The sequence below is a fragment of the Marmota flaviventris genome, chromosome 9 (assembly GCF_047511675.1).
Source record: "Marmota flaviventris isolate mMarFla1 chromosome 9, mMarFla1.hap1, whole genome shotgun sequence".
Lineage (NCBI taxonomy): Eukaryota > Metazoa > Chordata > Mammalia > Rodentia > Sciuridae > Marmota > Marmota flaviventris.
The window spans coordinates 7,869,145-7,888,066 of record NC_092506.1 but is presented as its reverse complement, the minus strand read 5'-3'; the positions used below and the strand labels follow the sequence as shown (position 1 = coordinate 7,888,066).

The window sequence follows — 18,922 nt, the reverse complement described above, 5'->3', positions numbered from 1 at the left end:
TCAAGAATGCAGAGGCCACGTATCACCCGGTGGGTTTCCTACCTCCCCTGGCCATGGACCCCTCCCTCCCCGGGTATTCGAGTTTCCAGACTGTTGAAGCTGCTGCTGCCCCCCCTGGCCTCGCGCAGTCTCGCTCTGTTAGCCCTCAACAGTTGCATCCTGTCCCCTCAAGAGCTGAGGTCCCAGAAGGGCAAGAACCAGGTCTTCTCCCCTCTACCCTGTGTGATGTACCATATTTGTTGACCAAGTGACATGCGCATAGGAACTGTGGGTGTGCAGAGTCTTGCCAAAGGCAAGGTGACAGCACTGGTCCCAGGGAGGGCTAGTGAGCAAGCAGCACCAAAGACGGCTTCCTGCTCCCGATAAAATGCATGTGGCACCGGAAAGCATCACAAATGCATGTGACACACTAAGGTGTGCTCGGATGCGTGTGACAAGCCAGGACAGCCTCCGACTGGATAATGGATGATATGACACGAGGGGCACTGGACGGAAGAGGAGTGACTCCACCAAGAATGTCGCCCTTCAGAACGCAGGGCCACTGAGGACAGGTGCATCAATAGGAGCTGGACTGCGACAGGTCGCAGCAGGCTCCCAAAAGAGCAGTGGGATTAGTCACAGCCCTTGTGGCAGCAAGAGGGAGCAGCATGAAGGAGGAGGAATCCCCATTAGATCATCATCCCATGTCAAACAGGAATAGGTCAGAGGAGGAGGAGGAGGACTGCCGGAGCTCTGAGTCCCCCTGCAGAGCCTTTCTATGTGGAGGGGGGGACACAGTCATGACAAGGAAGAGCAGGAGGGAAGGTGAGCCACCATCCAGCTAGAACCAGGAAGTCCAAAGAAGATGGGGGCCAGAGACAGGCCACAGAGCAGCAGGATGGGGCCTGGGCAGGCGGCGCTGGTGCAGATCCCGTTGCACTTGGTCCTCAAGAGAGGGGGCTAGAAGAGCTTCGCTGCCTGTAGCCGTGAGACTGAGAGACCCAGACAGTGCACAAGACCCAGGACCCAGGACGTGAGTAAGCAGGGGACAGCCAGGAGTGGAGACAGAGCCCCGTAGGAGGCTCCCTGGCTTCTGCTCAGGAGCAAGAGCCAGTCTGAACCAGAATGGAGGCAGGAACTTTCTGGGGCAGGAAACTAGCTGTGAGGCTCCTGTCAAGCAGAGCCTGGCCAGAGAGATGGCCTCACCTGCAACGGTCACCACGGGCCCTGTGAGAGATGGAAAGGCAGGTCCTGAGAGCACCTGTCCTGTGGGTGAGTCTGGGAACAGAAGCCGAGGACACCTGCCCACACTGTCCTGTAAGCAGGGCTGACCCGGAAGGCTCTCCTCCGAGCACCAGGAGCCAGAGACAGAGGCCAGCACGGCCGCTCGGAGAGCCTGGTTCCTTGCAAGAGAGGAAGGGCAGGTCCCGTTCCCTCATCCCTCACGGGCTGCCTCATCCCACTCTCCTCTGGCTCTGGCTCTGCCCTAGGGAAGCCTCGGCCCCAGCCTAAAGCTGGGTCACACACTTGCTCCACCAGGTCAGAGCCTGCTCACCCAGAGGACCCCTCCCTGCCCCATGATCCCCCGCCCCTCAGTCAGGCCTAGCTCACACCTCGTCTCCTGACATGCCCTCCTGCCCATCACCTGACTCCTGAGCCCCAGTCCTGGAGACCCCAGCTGCTCCCACCAACCAGAGCCCAGCCCTCGCCCCGGCCTAAGGACCCTGCCCAGGATCCTCAGTTGGACTCCCTACTGCTGAGTCTCTGAAGCCTGCCACACAGCTATGGCCACACTCTGGGCCCCCACAGCCCCAAGTCCTGCTCTTCTCCAGAACCACGCCTTCCTGCCCAGTCCTGGTCCCTCCCACCACACCCTCGCAGCCTTCTCTCCACCTGTGTTCTGTCCCAGATGCAGCTGACCCTGGCCTTCTTCTTGCTCCCCCTACCTGGCGCAGGTTTCGGGTGACCCTGACGTCGTGCCAGGCGTTGTCGTTGAACTTGCCGTTGACGGGTTCCACAAGGGCCTCAAAGGCACCCGAGCCTAGGTTGATGACCAGCCAGACAGCCCCGGACTTGAGGGACAGGTTGACATAGTCGGCCGACTTGCCCGTGTGCAGCATCAGCCCGTTGCGCTGCAGGGTACGGAAGGCCAGCGTGATCTCGTCAGTGCTGCTCTGGATCGGGTTGTGTGACAGGTCATAGCAGAAGAACTCATTGCCTTTGAAGGTCGCCACAAACTCCTCCTTGCCTGGACGCAGTGGTTGGGAAAAGGGGAGAAGGCTGAGTGAAGCCGGCTCTGCCAGAGGCACCATCTTCCCCTCCAGCCACCCACACTCCAGTCCTGGGCACCGGGAGTCCTGTAGTCCCACCTCTGAGCTCTAGGCCCCTTCCCCCTCCTCAGCTTCCCAACCCTCCTCCCTGGGCCTGGCCATCTTTGCTGTCAAAAACCAACTTCCCCCCAGGTCCATTTCCAAAGCCAGAGGCTGCTAAGTGGCTCTTACACTGACAGCTGACAATTAAGCTGCCACAGGGCCAGGCAGAGCGGACAGTCCTCACCATCTCCCCACATCAACCCTCCCATCGGCCACCCCCTTAGCAAAGAGATGTCGGACAGAGACAAGAGGCTCTATCTGGTTCCTCCCTAGGACTGGGACACCAAGGGTCCCCCGAATGCAGCCCACCTCCCCTTCCTGCCTCCCCAGGTGACGGACATTCTCAGTGCCCAGGGATGGTTTCAGGCCTTACCATGTGGGATGGGGCTGGTAAGCCTACTGTGCAGCACTGAGCAGACAGGAGGACAGGAAATAGTGGGAAGGGAAAGGACAGGGGTAAGACACAGGAAGACAATGCAGGTGACAGGGGTATGCACCAGGCAGCTGCACTGTGCAGAGCACCCATGGTGGCCACCATGCCAGCTCTCACTCCACCCCCAGCGTCCTACTCCAACCTGAGAACAGCCTCTGAAGGGCCCTATAGTGCTGGACATGCTGGGTGGGCCAGGCAGGCAGCAGACGCAGGACTGCAAGGCTTGGCTGGGATTTCACGCGTGGGGACGTGTGGGGTGTGTGCGTGCACCTGTGTGCTTGTGAGGTGTGCGTGGACATAGCACCCAGCCCAGGCACTTTTTAAGCAGCAGCAACTTCTAAGAGGCCCTTAGGAATTGCTAGTGCCCTGCAAGTAGGTGACAAGCAAGAGGTCACTGACTCTGGGACCAGGAAGTTGGGGTCAAGCTAGAACACAAGCAGAGGGAAGAGAACCTGAGTAGAGTCAGGCCAGACCAGAGGCCCTGGACTCAGGCAGTGGCTTATGTCTCCTTGCCAATCAACAGTGACACCTTTGCTCCGTCACACCTTCCCAGGTGGGTGAGGAGCAAACAGGGCTGTGTCCTAAGGGTCTATGCAGAGACTGAGCTACTGGAGTGCAGGGGTCTCAGTAGACATTCCCAAGGCCCAGGAAAGAACAGTCACCATGCCGGGGGTATGCAGGGCCACCAGGAGGCAGCTGCCCTCCCATGGCTCAGCAGCAGCGCCATGTGTGGCTGCAGGGTCTCTGGGTGCAGATCCAGCAGAGCCCCTGCCCTGCTCACACAGCCTGCCTCCCTCTCTGGGCAGCCTGCCCACAGACTCTGCCCTCACTGTCTCCGGATGCCAAGGCACCAGCTGCTGTCCCAGCGCCTGGCACAGCCCTCACTGCAGCTGGCAAGGCCCAGTGTCCTGAGGCCACAGGGCAGCAAGGCTGGGGGAGGGGCATGGGACACACTGGGACAGCCTGAATCCCTCCCTCTGTCTGCCTAGGGGACCAGAGGCAATGGTGAGGATCCAGTAGGACAAGAAGGGGCAGGAGGGTGCTGTAGAGGGCGGCAGTGCGGAGAGGAGAAAGATGGGCCATCGAGGACCAGAGGAGAGATACAAGCTCAGGGCTGGAAGGGAACCAGAGGTGATGCGAAGCTCCATGGGTAAAGAAAAGGACAGGCCCTGGGGGACAGGCAGGGAGACAGGGAGAGGGCCAACAAGGAAAGAGAACAGGGACCTCCAGGGAATGAAAGCCAAGGCTATCTGGGACCTTACTGTTTCCATAGTAACCAAGCCTGCTGCTCAGATAGTGGCAGAGCCAGGGGGCTCGAGGACCAGAAAAGGGAATGTGTTTGACCTTGGGTTTGCCACAAGTACTGGTCAGGCCCGCCCAGAGGCCTGGCCTCCCCTCCCACTCCCTCACCTTCACCACAATCAAAGAAAATACCATTACAGAGCCAGTCAGACCGAAGGAAAAGAAAGAACAAGGCGGTCACAGGACAAAGTGATTGGGACAGAACAAAAGAAGCCAGAAAAAAAGAGAGAGGCAGGACTGGGCTGGATGGACCAGGCTGCCAAGACAGAGCAGAGAAATAGGCCATTCCTCGACTCCTCAGCTCGGCCCCAGGCCTCCCGGGTGAGAAGGCAAAACTGACTCCGCTGCAGCTTCTGCCTACTATAGGCTCCAGTCCCTGGAGACACCAGAGGACTGTCAGGCAGGCCCAGAGATGGGAAGAGACCCGGAGCGGCCAAGGGGAGCATGGAGAGCGGAGGGACAGAGAGAGGTAAGAAAATGCAGCAGAGAAAACCAGAGGGCTAAGAGGAGAGAGAACCTTGGGGAGCCCGTGGGGCAGGACCTCAAGGGATGGTGGGGTGATACTCCTGAGGTCAGGATGTAGGGTAGCAGAGGGTGCGCTGCAGAGCACATACCGGATCTGAGCCCTTGAAGCGCCAGGGGGCGCTCCACCCCATCTCCAGCACCGCGGCCGGGACTACAACTCCCAGCAGCACCTGACAATTAAAGCTCCCAAGCTCCGGGTGCAGGGAGCCAGTAAGAGCTGATACTTGTTAACCTCCCTCCACGAGGAGTCTGTGGTCCCACAAGTGTTCCCAGTGGACCTGAGTAAGGCCAGAGACTAGCTGTTGTGATCCTGGGTTTCCAAACGCCATGAAAATGGGGGACGCAGCAGCCGCCTCTCTTCCGGGCCCAGCTCAAGGGCCTCCACTGGGAAGGTCTCCAGCGCCCCTCGCCCCTCCCTGCGCCGGAGCACTACAGCTGTCTGTTCTGCGCGTTTGGCACTTACTGCCTAGTAACATCTTGTACTGCTCCCTGGGGAGGAAGTGTGATGTGAGAAAGAAGACCTGGGCGCTAGTGCTGGCTCCGCCACCAGCTTTGTGACCTTGGCCAAGATACAAGAGCTCTAAGCCGAGCTTTTCTCCTCTGGAAGAGAGCTAATCATCAGCCCACCGCACAGGCTGCTGCGGGCATCTAGAAAGAACAGACAGGGGCCGCTTCCTAAACGTAAGCCAGCCCACAGATCAACTCTTGTGCTGAGATCTAACTTCTGTGGATGTGCGCAGGCGCAGGTGCGCACTCTCCCTCCCTCCCTCCCTCCCTCCCTCTTTCTCTCTGAATAAATTAATTCCTCTGAACAAAGTCTGCACTTTTCTATTCTTTGCGTGGACCACGCTGTATTGTAGTTACTTGTTAGAACGTCAATGAGACTCCTGGGGCCAGAGACCATTCGCTCATTTAGAACAGTGCGCTGGGCTCCAGCCTACGCATGTGGGGAAACTGTGCAGAGCCTGGGGGGCCGGGGTCGGGGGATACAAATGAAAATCCCCAATCCTCTGCGAGCTCAGTGCAGTGGGGGTGACAGTTACGAGGCAGTGTGACCGACTCTAACGGAGGTGTAGAAGAAGGGTACTCGGGGAGATGTCCAGGTTGGCCTGGGAGCTAAGGGTACTTCGGGAGATGTCCAGGTTGACCTGGGAGCTGAGGAAGACTCAGTGTGAGTGGCTGAAAGAGACGGCAAGGAGCTGGAGGCAGGCAGGGACAGCGGGAACCCAGGCAGACAGAAGAACACTGAAGGACACATATGGGATGTGACAGCACCAGGCTTTGGACCCACCACAGTTCCTTGAGGGCTGTCAAACTGGCCTGTAAATTTCTTGGGAAAGAGATTCTCCCAAGAGAGGCAGCCACAGCGTGGAAAAAAAGGAGCTGAGATCTTAGAGCCCCAAGATGCAGAAGGGCCCCGTGCTGGCCTTGGGGGCTTTGGCCAGTGTCAGTTTCCCTATTTGTAAAAAATGAAAGCAACGATCCCTGCCACCAAGAGTCACGAGGGACCTCTGAGGCCATGTTCATGATACACACAGATCACAGCAGCCACATCTCCCACCCAGAATCCCCCTGGGCAGGTTTTCAGAATTTGATGGTTAAATGGGGGGTTGCCCTGCTCCCAGAGAAACAGATATTTTCTAGGGACAGGCCTGACAACTGCCATAGAAAAGGACATTTGTGTTCTAGAAAGCCATCAGGACAACAGGCTGTGGGAAAGAAATGGAGGTTGGGCCCTCTGCCCCAGGGCAGGGGCCTCAGGACTGGCATTGCAGTACAGGCCCAGGGAAGGCCTCCTGGGTACCCAGTGGGGCACCTGTGCCAACTCGGCTCTCCTAAAAGTGTAGTTAGTCTTCAGTGGGTGAGGACTGGGCTCCCTGGAGACGGTGGGGTCACTGACCTTTGGTAGGCTGGTGCACATCTCCGGCTCCTCCTCTCCCGGCCCCCCCCTCGGAGAACAGTAAGGACCCTACTGGAGAAGCAGAATTGGGGGGTCAGGCACAGGGGGCATCCCAGCCAGGCCCACCCCAACCCTGAGTGACGCAGGGCCCTGTTCAGGGCAAAGGTGCTACTTGCATGCACCAGGGGGCTTCTCTGGGCACTAGCTTGTCTCCAGGACCTCTCAGGAAGGAGCCGGTTGACAAACCAAGAACCACTCTCTCCATAGACCCCATTAGACTCATGACCACCAGTTTCTAGTCTTCGCCCAGGGATAGGGAGTCTGGGCAGAGGAGCAGAGGAAGGAGCAAACAGACCAGCCCATCCCCAGAGGCCCTGAGCTCTGGTTTCCCACCTCTGGCTGGTCCCTGGCCACTGCGCCTCCCCTAGGCTCACGCTCCTCCCCACAGGGCATCTCTGCTCACGTCCCTTTTGCTGGCTCAGAGTTCACAGTCATCATCTCCAGACACAGGCAGCCCTGCTCCAAAAGCCTCCCCAGTTCACACTGCTGTACCTACCCTCTCACTGGCCACCTACATTGACCTGAGTCCCCGCAGTGACAAGAGTTAAACCCTGGGGCTTCCCAAGGATTTCCTGGGGAGAGGGGCTTCCCATAATTCCTGTTGACTCATCCTCCCTGCACTGTGCCCACAGAAGGGCTGTGCCCACCAAGGCAGGGCCTGGCTGGGCAGAGCTCACCACAGCTGCGGGCAGCCTCTCTGGGGGGCCAGTTCTCACTCCCCACCACCCTATTCACCACCACCACCGAAGGCACAGTTGCCATGTCTGGGCTCCAGACCCGCTGAAGCTCTCACCCAGCTCTGTCAGAGAACATGCCCCCAGTGCCCGGCTCCCTGGCACCCACCCTATTGCCAGATCTACAGGATGGCTTCAGGATAAGGGGGTCCCAGGGATGAAGGAGAACAACTCCTATCTGGGCTCTAACTGACTCCAATCCCAAATCCCCAAAACTCAAACTGTATTAGCATCTGTGCTATGGAACTTTCTGGAGGTGGGGAGGGCCTTCTGGGATCACTGATAACTAGGTAAGCCACAGCCAGCACCCCAAAAACAAGCACTGAGAGGCAAGAAGAATGTGCATGGGCCAGCCAGGGCACCTCCTCCTGCCTCCCCACACTTCTTGCCATAGTTCCCCATCCCTGCAAGGAGCCTAGGCCCCCACCTACCCAGACCTAAACCCATCCCCAATCTCAGATCTACAGAAGTCTCTCCCTGCAGTCCAGTTGTGGTCCTGTGGGTCCCCCTGCCCACAGTTAAGGACTTCGCCCTGTCCTTGTGAAGGATGACCCTCAAAAGAGAGCTACATTGGGTGCGCACGGCAATGCCCAAGCACCTGGAAGGTCAAATTCCTGTGCTCTTAAAGAATCAATGACAGGGAGGACGGAGGAGGCCAGAGATGGAAGGCACCAGTCAGGACTCTTAGGTTCTGTCCCCAGGTTTTCTTGACACCAGGGCTTTGAAAGGGGGCAGGGACTTGGCTGAAGGGAGGCTCAAATTAAATGACGAGTCCCAGCGTCCTACCAACTGGGGCTGTGCAATCACTAGCAAGTCACTTTATCTCTGGTCCTCAAGGTTCTCATGCGTCCAATAGGGTCACGAGCCATTCAAAAGGCAGGAGAGGAAGGTGGACATGGGACACTGTGGAAGACAGGGGTCCTACACCTCCAGCCCCCCCCTCTTCCTCCCCATTCTGGAGACAGGGGCCTCCCGCAGCAGCAGCAGGGGAAGAGGAACATGGGACATGGCTGCACACCTCTGTCCGCAGCCCAGGCCCTTCTCTGTTTACTTGGGTTCATAGAAAAGAAAGGATGATCAGAATGAGTGGAAGGAAATAAAACAGCACCATGAGAAAGAAAACAAGCGAGATACACTACCAGGAAAACGCAAAGAGGGACTGGAGACAACGGCAGGAGTTCAAACATCTCTTGATGTCAGAAACCAAGGTGGGATGAGGGCGCATGGAGGAGTCGGGCAGGCGGAGAGGGGAGCGCACAGACGGGGATCGCCCCGCCCCCACCCGCACCCCCCAGTAACACAGAGGAATGGCAGAGGAGCGGGTAGGAAAGGAAGGAAGGAGGCAGGACAGGTGGAGGAGGGAGGGGAAGGAAGAAGAACAGAAAAATCCAGGCGCAGGTTGGGGGCCATCCAATCCAATCCAAACCAAACCAAAACTTCAGACCATACCTTCGCTGTTTAACGTCAGGTGAGCCGGACCTTGGAAAGGGGAAGGAGAGAAAGAAAGAAAGAAAAAAAAGAAGAAAAAAAGAAAGGGAAGGGAAAGAAACAAAGAAAACACGAGTCATCAAAATCAGCCAGAGAGAAGGGAGGAAAAAAGCTTTTGCTGCCACAATTTAAAAACCCCTTTTTAACTTGTGACAGACATCGGGACAGAGCCCCCAGCCCAGAAGCTGAGGGAAGGGGCCCGATGCGGAGACAGAGGGGGAGGGCAGGAGGGGGAGAGAGAAAGAGAGAGAGGGGCGTGGGGGAGGGTGAGCGGTGAGCCAGGGGGGCGGGGGGGGGGGGGCGCTGCGGGGGGGCGGGGGGGGATTTTGGTTTCTTTTTTTTTCTTCTTGCCGGAAAAAAAAAAAGGAAAAGGAGGAGAAGCATGAGGCTGGGAGGACTGCTTTTTCCTTTTTCTTTTTTTCTTTTTTTTTTTTCTTCCGGGAGGCGGAGAGAAAAAAAAACGGTCAACGAGAAAAACGATTCAGATGGAAGAGAAAATAAAACACGACACAAAAATCAAAGCCACCTGGAGAGAGAGAGAGTGTCCTGTTAGCGTGGGATTGAGCGGGCAAGGGGGCCTCCACCCCCCTCACACATGGACCCATCCCCACGACCCCTGTGACCTTGGCAGAGAAGGGGGAAAGGCGGTGGGTAGGAGGAAGCTTGGCCTAAAGGAATCTCCCACCCAAGCGGGGTTTGCAGAGACCTGTCACCAGGCCTAACCTTCCCTCCCTCCCATCTATTGCTATATGGGGAACAGGGACCCCCACACCTGGGTTCTAAGAGGAAACTAGAGCTCAGAGGACAAGGTTAGAGCAGAAAGAGGTTGAGTCTGGGAAAACCCTGGAGCAAAGAGGGGAGGTATGGATTCTTCCACAGGAAGGCCTGGGAGACAGGCCGAACTCTTAGACAGCAAGGTCCAAAGAGGACACCAAGCCCCTGGGCAGGAGGCCCAGCCCTCTGAGAGGTCAAAGCACCTCTTTCCTAAATTACTCCATGGATCCCCGTCTCTGGCCAGGGCCTCTCTGAGATAATCCAAAAGCTGAATTTTGAAAATGGACTGAGCAAGATAACTAGGATTTCCACCAGGATGACCGTGGCTCCTTGGAAGAGCTCTACCAGCCCCACCCCAGGCACCCTCCTCAGGCAGAGTGTCGAGAACCCAACCCGCTGGACCAGGACCCCAGGCCCTGGACAGGCTGTCAGAACCAGGCCCCATGGCTTCCTGAGATGACCAGCCAGCCCGCCAAACCTCAGCTCCTTCCCAACCCTGCCTCCCAGCAGTGGGGTCTGGTCAAGAGAGTGGGGGAGGGAACAGCCTGCAGCTCCCCTGTCACCCCAAGAAGCCACCCCAGCTGCTATGGCAATGAGATGTGCACCTTACAAAAACGGGCCAGGATGGACGCATCTAGGCCACAGGGCTACAGGTGTCTCTGGGGCAGAGCTGAGGACCAGTACCCTGGGGTCCAGGAGGCCAAGAGGGGCACAGCAGGACCAAAGACTTGGCCCCTGCATGGTTTGTGCTGCCTCTTCCCCACCTCTCTGGGGTGGTGCTCATTTATTCCCGTGGTGTGAAGCCAGCTGGGGAAGGAGGCCACAGCTGCTGGGGGTGGCCTGAGGACAAAACAGCTCTTGGCAGGGGGGACACAGGTTACATCCATAGCACAGGTGGGGACCCCAGGATTTGGACTGTCTTATTCCTTGCTCTGAAGTCCCCCTACCCTGCCACTGACTCTGTCCCCAAGAAGTACCAGCAACTTCTTCCAAACCCCCTAAATCCAGGTCCCAGGCCCTGAACCCTTCTCCCTCTCCGTCAACAGCAGCCTCACCCCTGGTCCCACTCTTGGAACTCCAGGCTTCTGCCCAACCCCATCCAGGGGTCAGGGGCCCTGGAAACCCACCCTCTGTCCCCTGCAGGCCTGACTACTGCTGGGGGGAGCGGGGTCTCTCCCCTCCAAGACCCTTCCGCTGCCCAGCTCCTCGCCAGCCTCATTAGCATGCGGCACTCTCCCTCTGTCACCACGGCAACCAGCTGCTCGGCTCCCTCAGGCGTGACAGAGCCAGCCATCTTGGTGAGGGGAGGCCGGTTCCCTTCCCGTCTACCCCTGGCTCAGCCCCAGCTGGCCCGAGGGTTCCCTCCCTAAAGTCTGTCTCCTCCCCCACCCCATCTGCATCTGCTCCCTCCTGCTGGCCCCGGGCTCCACCAGGGTATTCTGCCCATGTCCACCTGTAGCATCAGCCCCTCCTCCACCGCTGGAGAAGAGGCCAGCAGTGATGGATGGCATTGCCCTAGGTCTCTTCCTAGGGCACTATCTGGCTGCTTCTGGGTCTCCTCTCCCTGCTGCAAAAGGCTAGGAGGAGAGAGGAGGCTGGTGGGGGCTGCGGAGCAGGACGCCTGGCTCCTGAAGGAAGCTAAGCCTCCAGGCACAGTGTCACAGCATGGAGGGATGGAGAAGAGGCAGGGGCACAGAGGACCCCTGAGAGCCACAAAGGGGGGCTGCAGGGTCCAGAGTGCAGTGTCGCAGAGGAGGTCCCCAGCTTGCCCCTGGGAACTACCACCAACCTGCCCAACCCCTTCCCCACTTTCAGTCTCACCCTGATTCCCCCAACACACCCCTGAGTGGACGGCCATCAAGAGAAAGATGGCCACAGGGCAAGATCAGGACACACGAACAGGCACAGACATAGCAGAGAACACAGAGGCCACACTCCCGTGTGCGCACGCGCAAACCCACACACACGCAGCCTCCCATACACACCTGCACGGCCCTGGCACGCAGCCCCATACAGTACCACACCTAAACCAGCAGACTGCCAGGCACCCCAAGGAAATGTCTAGGTGTCACCACAGGTCTCACTCCCACTGTCCCCAAGCCCAGCTTCCTTCTGGCCCCTACCTAAATATTCCCTTTCCTCTGCCCCCATCTTCGGGCCACTTCTGAGCAGCCTGCCACTCCATCCAGGTCCCTCTCCTCTGCCTCTCCCTCCACAAGCCCTCATCCCACCTCCTCACTTAGCCGCCCGCTCTCCCTGGCTCTCAGCTCCGACCTTCCTCCCCGCTTTCTTCTCTCTTCCTCCCTCCATCTCTCCCTTTGTTCCGGAGCAGACATGACATCAAGAGCAAGTAAAAGTCACATCAGCACTAAATCTTATCTCCAGCCCTCAGAAGGCTGCGTCCACCCAGACACGCGGACTCTCACACACACACACACACACACACACAGCACACAGAGTAAACACTGACACACAGATGCAGACACGGATGGGGACCACAGAGCCACGGATGCTCCAACAGGCACAGAAAGATGCAGGCCACAGCACAAAGACGCAACGTGTGGGTGTGCAGCATGCTCACACAAGGACACAACTGTGCCACATGCACACGGGCACATGTTCACAGACATGCAGAGACACCCAGGGGCACAGTGACCAGCAGAGTTGTATGAATGTGCACACACAGGTGCCTGCTGCTGCCACCAGAGGACCTAAGGAGCCCCGAGAAGACGAGACACCAGGAGAGACAAGCCAAACCGTAGGCACCACGAGGACAAATGGATGCCACTCACACCCAGGCCAAGGGCCTGGCCACCTTCCTTCCCAGGAACCCGCATCCTGGCAGTTGCCCTGCTCCTCCCACAGGGTCCGGGTCCAGCGATTTTGGCACATCCCCCCACTCCTGCTTTCCCAGGACAGAAGAGTGTGGAGCAGGGTGGGGACTGGGAGGTGGCCTCACCTTGCACCCCCCTGCTGCCCTCCCCAGTGGTCCACATGACTTCCCTGCAGCCCAGCCCTCAGGCCCAGACCACTCAACATTGCCTTCCCGCTCCCAGATCTGAGTCCACCCCAAAGAGGAAAAGAAACAGAGAGAAACCAAAGCTAGAAGGAAAGGTTGAGAGAAAGACAGAAACCTGGAAAGAGCTGTGGGAAGGACAGACACAGAGAGAAGTCCAGGGACGGGGCCCTGGAGAAAGAGATAAAGACGAAAAAGAAGGTCAAATAGAAGAAGGCAGGGAAAGAATGGACACAGACCCAGGGAGGAGCCTGCACCACCCTTGCCCTGGGACTGGGCAGGACGAAGGGGCCCCTGTCCTCACCTCCCAGTGGCGATCGGGGTTTATCGGAGCAGAGGAGCTGCCCCTGGCCACATGCCCTGACCAGTGGCAGGCCCCCACCCAGCCTGCAGTCTCGACAGACCACACTCTGGCCCTCCTGAGCTGTGCAGCAGAGGGGCGGATTCTCCCACGCAAGGGCTTCCGGGGCAGAGGCGGCTCCGTCACCCCATCCCTGGTGGCAAGGCCTTTCTGTGCTTCCTGAGCAGGGCAGGGCAAGCAGGATTCCCACCCTGCACTCTTCTGATCCACAGCCCTCCACCCCCGTGCCCAGCTCTTCCCAAAGATCCCTTGCCCTTTCCTGCAAGGAAGAAGAAAGGCCAGTGGTCAGAATGAAGTGACACGGGCCAGGGAAGGGCCTGCGGCTACCTGGCAGCCCCCCACCAGCAGAAGTGGAGCCCAGGCAGAAGGGAGGACCCAGACAGCCTTCCTCCAAGGGGCCCAAGCACAGGCAGGGGAGGGAGCCCTTGAGTGACCGACGACACCCCTTCACATGGGACCCCCATGGTGACAGATGTGCTACCCCAGTGACCGAGAGGCTTCACTCACCTTCCATAGGGTGCTCCTCTACAGCCAGCCAGGTTCAGAGAAGGGGGAGGCAGAGAGAGAAGAAAAAGGAGGGCTGTTAGCACGCAGGCCTCACCACCAACAGCAGCTCCCAGGGCAGCCAGGGGCCCAGGTCCTGAAGCCCACCCAGGTCCCGACACAGGCCACCCAACCCAGAAGGTCTGGGGATGGGGCAGGAGCAGAGCCGCCCTCCGAGTCCATCACACACAGAGTCAGCCAGTCCAGGAGGGTCGGGAGCTCCCACATGCCTCACACCCGACCCTTGTGCTGCATTTCAGAAAACCGAGGCCCAGGCCAGGGCAGTGGCCACTCAAGGTCACATGGAGGGTGGGAGGCTGGGCAGGAGCAGCAGCGGGCTTCTTCCCGAGGCAGACTCCTCCCCACCCTCCACTGCTTCTCAGAGACAGATGGGGACACGCTCACACCAGTAACCGTCTCGCTGGGTTCGCCCGGGACACACTCACGCTCGGTGACACACTGACACACATAAGCACTTAGCAATCCAGTGACACATTCAGCTCTCACGCTACTCACACCTGAAGGCTTTTCACACAAGAATCCAACCACCCCACAGCCCCCCAGAGCCCAGGGGAGAAAAGGCGACAGTCCATGGTCAGGAACCAGCTCTGCCCCAAAGTGCCATGTGACCTCCATCCCGTCACTCAGTCACTCAGCCTCTCCAAGCCCCTCCCCCCTCCTGCAGAGGAGAGGCCAGGCTGCAGTTTCCGAGACCCCTCTGGCTCTGGCTCTGGCTCTGGCTCTGGCTCCACTGTTAGCACAAATGCCTTCCCAACAGCGGGAGGCAGACCCAGGCGGCATGGCCACCTCAGGGGTCGGAGGTCAAGTGGGCCACACTGCCCCCCCGCACCGACCTGGCCTGGCCTGAGGTGCATCAGATGGGTAAAGAGAAGGTGGGAGGGAGGATGGAAGTAGCTCCTCAAGCAGACCACGCCCAGCCTGCTTCGGAAGGGGACCCGGGCGCCCCGACTCCTGACACTGCTACCTGCCCACCAGCTCCTGGGAGCACCCAGAGAGAGCAAAAGGCAGAGGAGAGAAACAGCAGAACCTGCAAACACAACCCGCGGGGAAAGATGCACACGCACGAAGGCCCCAGGGCAGTCACGGAGACACACAGTGTAGGTGCACACACGTGCACACCGGTGCAGGCAGGCGCACACACACACAATCTCCTCCCACTTCCAAGCCCATTTTGTGCTATTTGCTCATGCCCTCTGAGGGGGGCAGCTGTATCACAAAAACAAACAGTGTTGTTTATCCTTCCTGATACCACGCCCACAACACACACACACACACACACACACACAAAGCTGAATGCAAATATCAATACCTGCACAGCAATCTAATACATAACAGGGCTGCATCCACCCACCACCACTCCACACTCCCTCCAGTTGACTGCGACACACACCCTGGGAGGAACGCCACTCCCTTTCTATCCCAGTGTCTCTCCCTGTCTCTCACCCATTTCACACACGGGCACACACAAGCCTCCACGTGCCACAAACACATTTCTATATGACAAAGAGCTTCTTTGCCTGACACGTACATCCTCGGATGCTCTGTATATAATGATTTTCTTAAATAAACAGCCACATCACATTTGTGGGGAGAGCTGGCTGGTGAAGGGGACCCTCAGGAAACCCCGGGGCCCCTTGAGGACTGCTGCATAGGGCTTCTCCGGTCTCAGCGGCTACGGCCCCGTCCAGTCAGCACAACCAGCTCACCAGCACCTGGGCAAACACGGAGGTGGGCAGGTTTCTAGATAATCCACCATGGCAGATCTTCCAAAAGGTATTTCCACCTGCCAGAAACGTGACATGGACACGCCATGCTCGGGAAGCTGAAACCAGGCAGCTTGGTTTCTCCTGGCCCCCGCGGTCAGCACTGAGAGACCTTCTCTCCTAGCTCGCTGTGCCAGGCTCTGTCCCCTGACCTCACTCTTCTTCCCGCTCTCCTTGGGGACAGCTCATTTTGGTGGCTGAGGGGCTCCCATGGGGCATTTGCAGCCCCAATCCCTTCGGAGTGACCGTCCCACATCCCCACCTGTTGCCTCCACAGCTCTGCGGCCTCTAAACTCTACCACCGAGGCCATGCTCATGACCCCAGCCCCAAACCAAGCATCTGTGCCGTGTTTTGTCCTGCCTCCAACCAACTCTCCTTGAACTCCCACGGTGAGCCTCACGCTGCCAGGCTTCAGAGAGATCAGGTAACCGCGAGCCAGGCGCCCACCCACCGACCCTCACGACCCTCACGTGGGACTTTCCATAACCGCCTCACCACACTCCTGATGAGCCTGCGGCTCATCCGTCTCCTCTCTACAAAAGAGGAGGCCACCCAGCGGCAGCTCTCCACGGCAGTCCCGGGGACAGCTGCCCCTCATGGCTGGCTGTCTGCAACAGCTTTTTCCTGGTCGGTCCCCCTTCCTGTCCCCACCGCGCTCTCTCAGCACAGGGACCAGACACACACACTCAGACTTGATGAGGCTCCGGGTCAAGCCTTTCTTCTGTGCTCTCAGCCCACGTACCCATCTGCCTTCGGACGGCTCCCTGAGTGTCTCACAGGCCTCGGAACCCTCCCCCTCTCCTCCTGCCTCCATGCCCGGATCCCCCGAGGCACCCAGGAAACAGCCCTGCTCTTTCCCCAGACTGATCACCAGAACTTGGGGGTTCCACCTTCTGAAACCCTGCAGCCCTGGCACAGCCCCCAGGCCAGCCCTTCATCTGCTCTTCTCCTGGGAACATTAATGAGCCTCTGAGATGATTCCCCTTCAACCAGTCTTTTCACCCTGTAGTTCATACCCTCCACACGGCCACAGTGGTCCCACCATGTCACAACCCTGCTAAAAACTCTTCACAGCCGGCTTCTCATTGGACTTCACAAGATAACGGTCTAGTCTTGGTAGGAAAGTCCCTTCAAAGCCTGAGCGTGCCCCCCGGGCTCCTTTCCTGCACCAACCCAGGCTCTGGCCACACTGAGCCTCTCCCCACTTTCCTCACAAGCACCGGCTTTCTTGCTTTCAATGAGGGTCACACACCTGCCTAATAGACATGTTTCCCCACGTCCTGTTTCCTGGGCTTGAAATGCTCTTCCCTCCCACAGCTGCCTGAGAAAGTCGACTCTTCCTTGAATCAACACGCATCTGTGTGTTCCGAACACAGGAGAGCAGCCAGTCACCCTCTTCTGTGCCAGCTCCAGACGTGTACATTCCATTATTGTTGCACTTATCGAGGCTATATTGCAATTGTGTTTCGTGTCTGCTTCCTGACTGGACTGTGAAAATACCCACAGGACAATGTTTCTTTCATCTCTATCTCCAGCTGCTTGCACAGTTCCTGGCTCAGAGAAAGGCATTTCTGTGTTTGTTGAGTGAATAATAAAATAAGACTTCTCATGTGCAGAGCCCTGAAGTGTGCCTGGCTCTTGGCAGGTACTGTTTCCTCTACCCAGCTCATGGAAGTGCATATCACTAGAAGTCCCTCTTAGAGATGAGGAAAACACCTCCCAAAGTAGAAGCAAGCCCGGTGTGGTGGTACATGTCTGTAATCCCAGCTACTCAGGAGGCTGAGACAGAAGGATAACAAGTTCAAGGGCAGCCTCAGCAACTTAGTGAGACCCTATCTCAAAATAAAAAGGGATGGGGAGGGGCTGGGGATGTGGCTCAAGTGGTAGCACGCTCACCTGCCATTCACAGGGAGCTGGGTTCAATCCTCAGCACCACATAAAAATAAAATAAAAATGTTGTGTCCACCAAAAACTAAAAAATATATATATACATATATATATATATATGTGTGTGTGTGTGTGTGTGCGTGTGTCTATGTGTGTGTGTATGTATATACATATAATATATATATATATATATTCTCTCTCTCTCTAAAAAAAAAAAAATGGGCTGGGGACAGGGCACAGTGGCAAATGCCTGTAATCCCAGCGGCTTGGAAGGGTGAGGCAGGAGGATCATGAGTTCAAAGCCAGCCCCAGTAATTTATCAAGGAAGTAACTTAGTGAGACCCTGTCTCTAAATAAAATATAAAAGGGGCTATGGATATGTCTCCATGGTTGAGCGCCCCTGGGTTCAGTCCCTAGTACCAAAAAAGTGGGGGTGCGGGGCTTGGGTATAGCTCAGTGGCACAGTATCCCTGGGGTTCAATTCCCAGTACTATTAAAAAAAAAAAAAGTAGAATAACTTGTCCAAGGTCACACTGCTGTCGAGGGGCAGAGTCAAACTTTGAACCCAAATTTGCCTGGCTCTAAAACTTCCAATGGGCTACATTCTGGAAGTCAAGATTGCTAGAAGCTTCTAGCTAACCTACAGTTCTGATTTTATCTCCCATAAAGCACAACCAACCTGGTCTCCAATACACCACTCAATGCAACCACTCCGGGTTCAGGCAATACTTCCGTCAGGAAAGCTGGTCCCTATCCTTTCCACCAGTCATCCTTTAAGGTCCAACCAAGTCCCACCTCCTCCATGAAGCCTTCCCTGACCACTAGGGTTAGGAACCATAGTAACTATCTGTGCTTACAACATTATTGCTTCCATTTTGCAGAGTAAGACACTGAAGAACAAGGTGGATCAGTAAAACGCATCCCTAGCAAGTAGTGAGGAGGGGACTAGAAACCAGGCAGTGCATGTTCTTCCCTGATTGCCACCTTCCCTTGGGAGCACCTCTCTCTCCTCTGAGTTCTCAGGGCAGCCACTGTCTACCACTCTCTAGAGAAATCCATCCCACTGAGCCTGGAGCCCCTTCTACCCACAGAGAGCATCAGGGCCAAAGCACAACAGTCAGGCAGGATTTCAGGCAGGGGCAAGCCTCAGGGAAGGAGCCATTGTGTGTCAGTCCTGTGTAACACCTGAGGAGAATCGTGACTTCCCTGAGTCCCTAGGGAAAGCTAAAGCACACGCAAGCACTGTGCTTGGGAAGGCAGAGAGGTATGGGTCAGATTTTGAAAAGATTCCCATGAAACGTGTTGGAGAGTTGGTGTTTCAGTGGGATAATCCCCTGCTCTGCAGGGGTGGTTCCTCCCAGAAGGCACAGAAGACTGACATTCTCCTGATCCATACCCACCTGTTGCCCTGTCTCTGCAGGGTACAGCTGCCTGCAACCGCAGGGACACCCTCTGCCCACCTGGTATAAGGGAGAAGTTGGTGCCCAGGATTTGGGATTTTTTTTTTTTTTTTTAGTTGTCAACGGACCTTTATTATTTATTTATTTATTGAACTGAACCCAGTGCCTCACACGTGCTAGGCAAGTGCTCTGCCACTGAGCCACCACCCAAGCCCAGGATTTAGGATTATTACTGGCTTCTGACAAGATACTGCCACTAAGTAGCTCCAATAACCAGACTCAGATAATCAAGGGACACAGCACTCCTTTTTGGAGGCAGCGTGGAGACAGGTGAGGAGCCACTGTCCCTGGAGTCTGCTCAGG

At 57.1% G+C, this 18,922-nt stretch overlaps 1 protein-coding gene across 13 annotated transcripts in view; it reads right to left on the bottom strand.

Moving 5' to 3' along the window:
- Positions 1-18,922, bottom strand: part of Nrxn2 (neurexin 2) — a 96,125-nt gene that overhangs the window by 70,212 nt on the left and 6,991 nt on the right. For 6 of the 13 annotated variants that reach the window (XM_027944038.3, XM_027944043.2, XM_027944040.3 and 3 more), the window contains exons 2-5: positions 13,452-13,469; positions 8,755-8,784; positions 6,512-6,583; positions 1,926-2,227 (exon numbers count right to left, since the gene is read on the bottom strand). In XM_027944038.3, coding sequence (XP_027799839.1) covers positions 1,926-2,227; positions 6,512-6,583; positions 8,755-8,784; positions 13,452-13,469 — 422 coding nt within the window. The remainder of the gene's footprint in view (positions 1-1,925; positions 2,228-6,511; positions 6,584-8,754; positions 8,785-13,451; positions 13,470-18,922) is intronic. The other 7 variants (XM_027944039.3, XM_034636906.2, XM_034636901.2 and 4 more) reach the window with 6 other exon arrangements.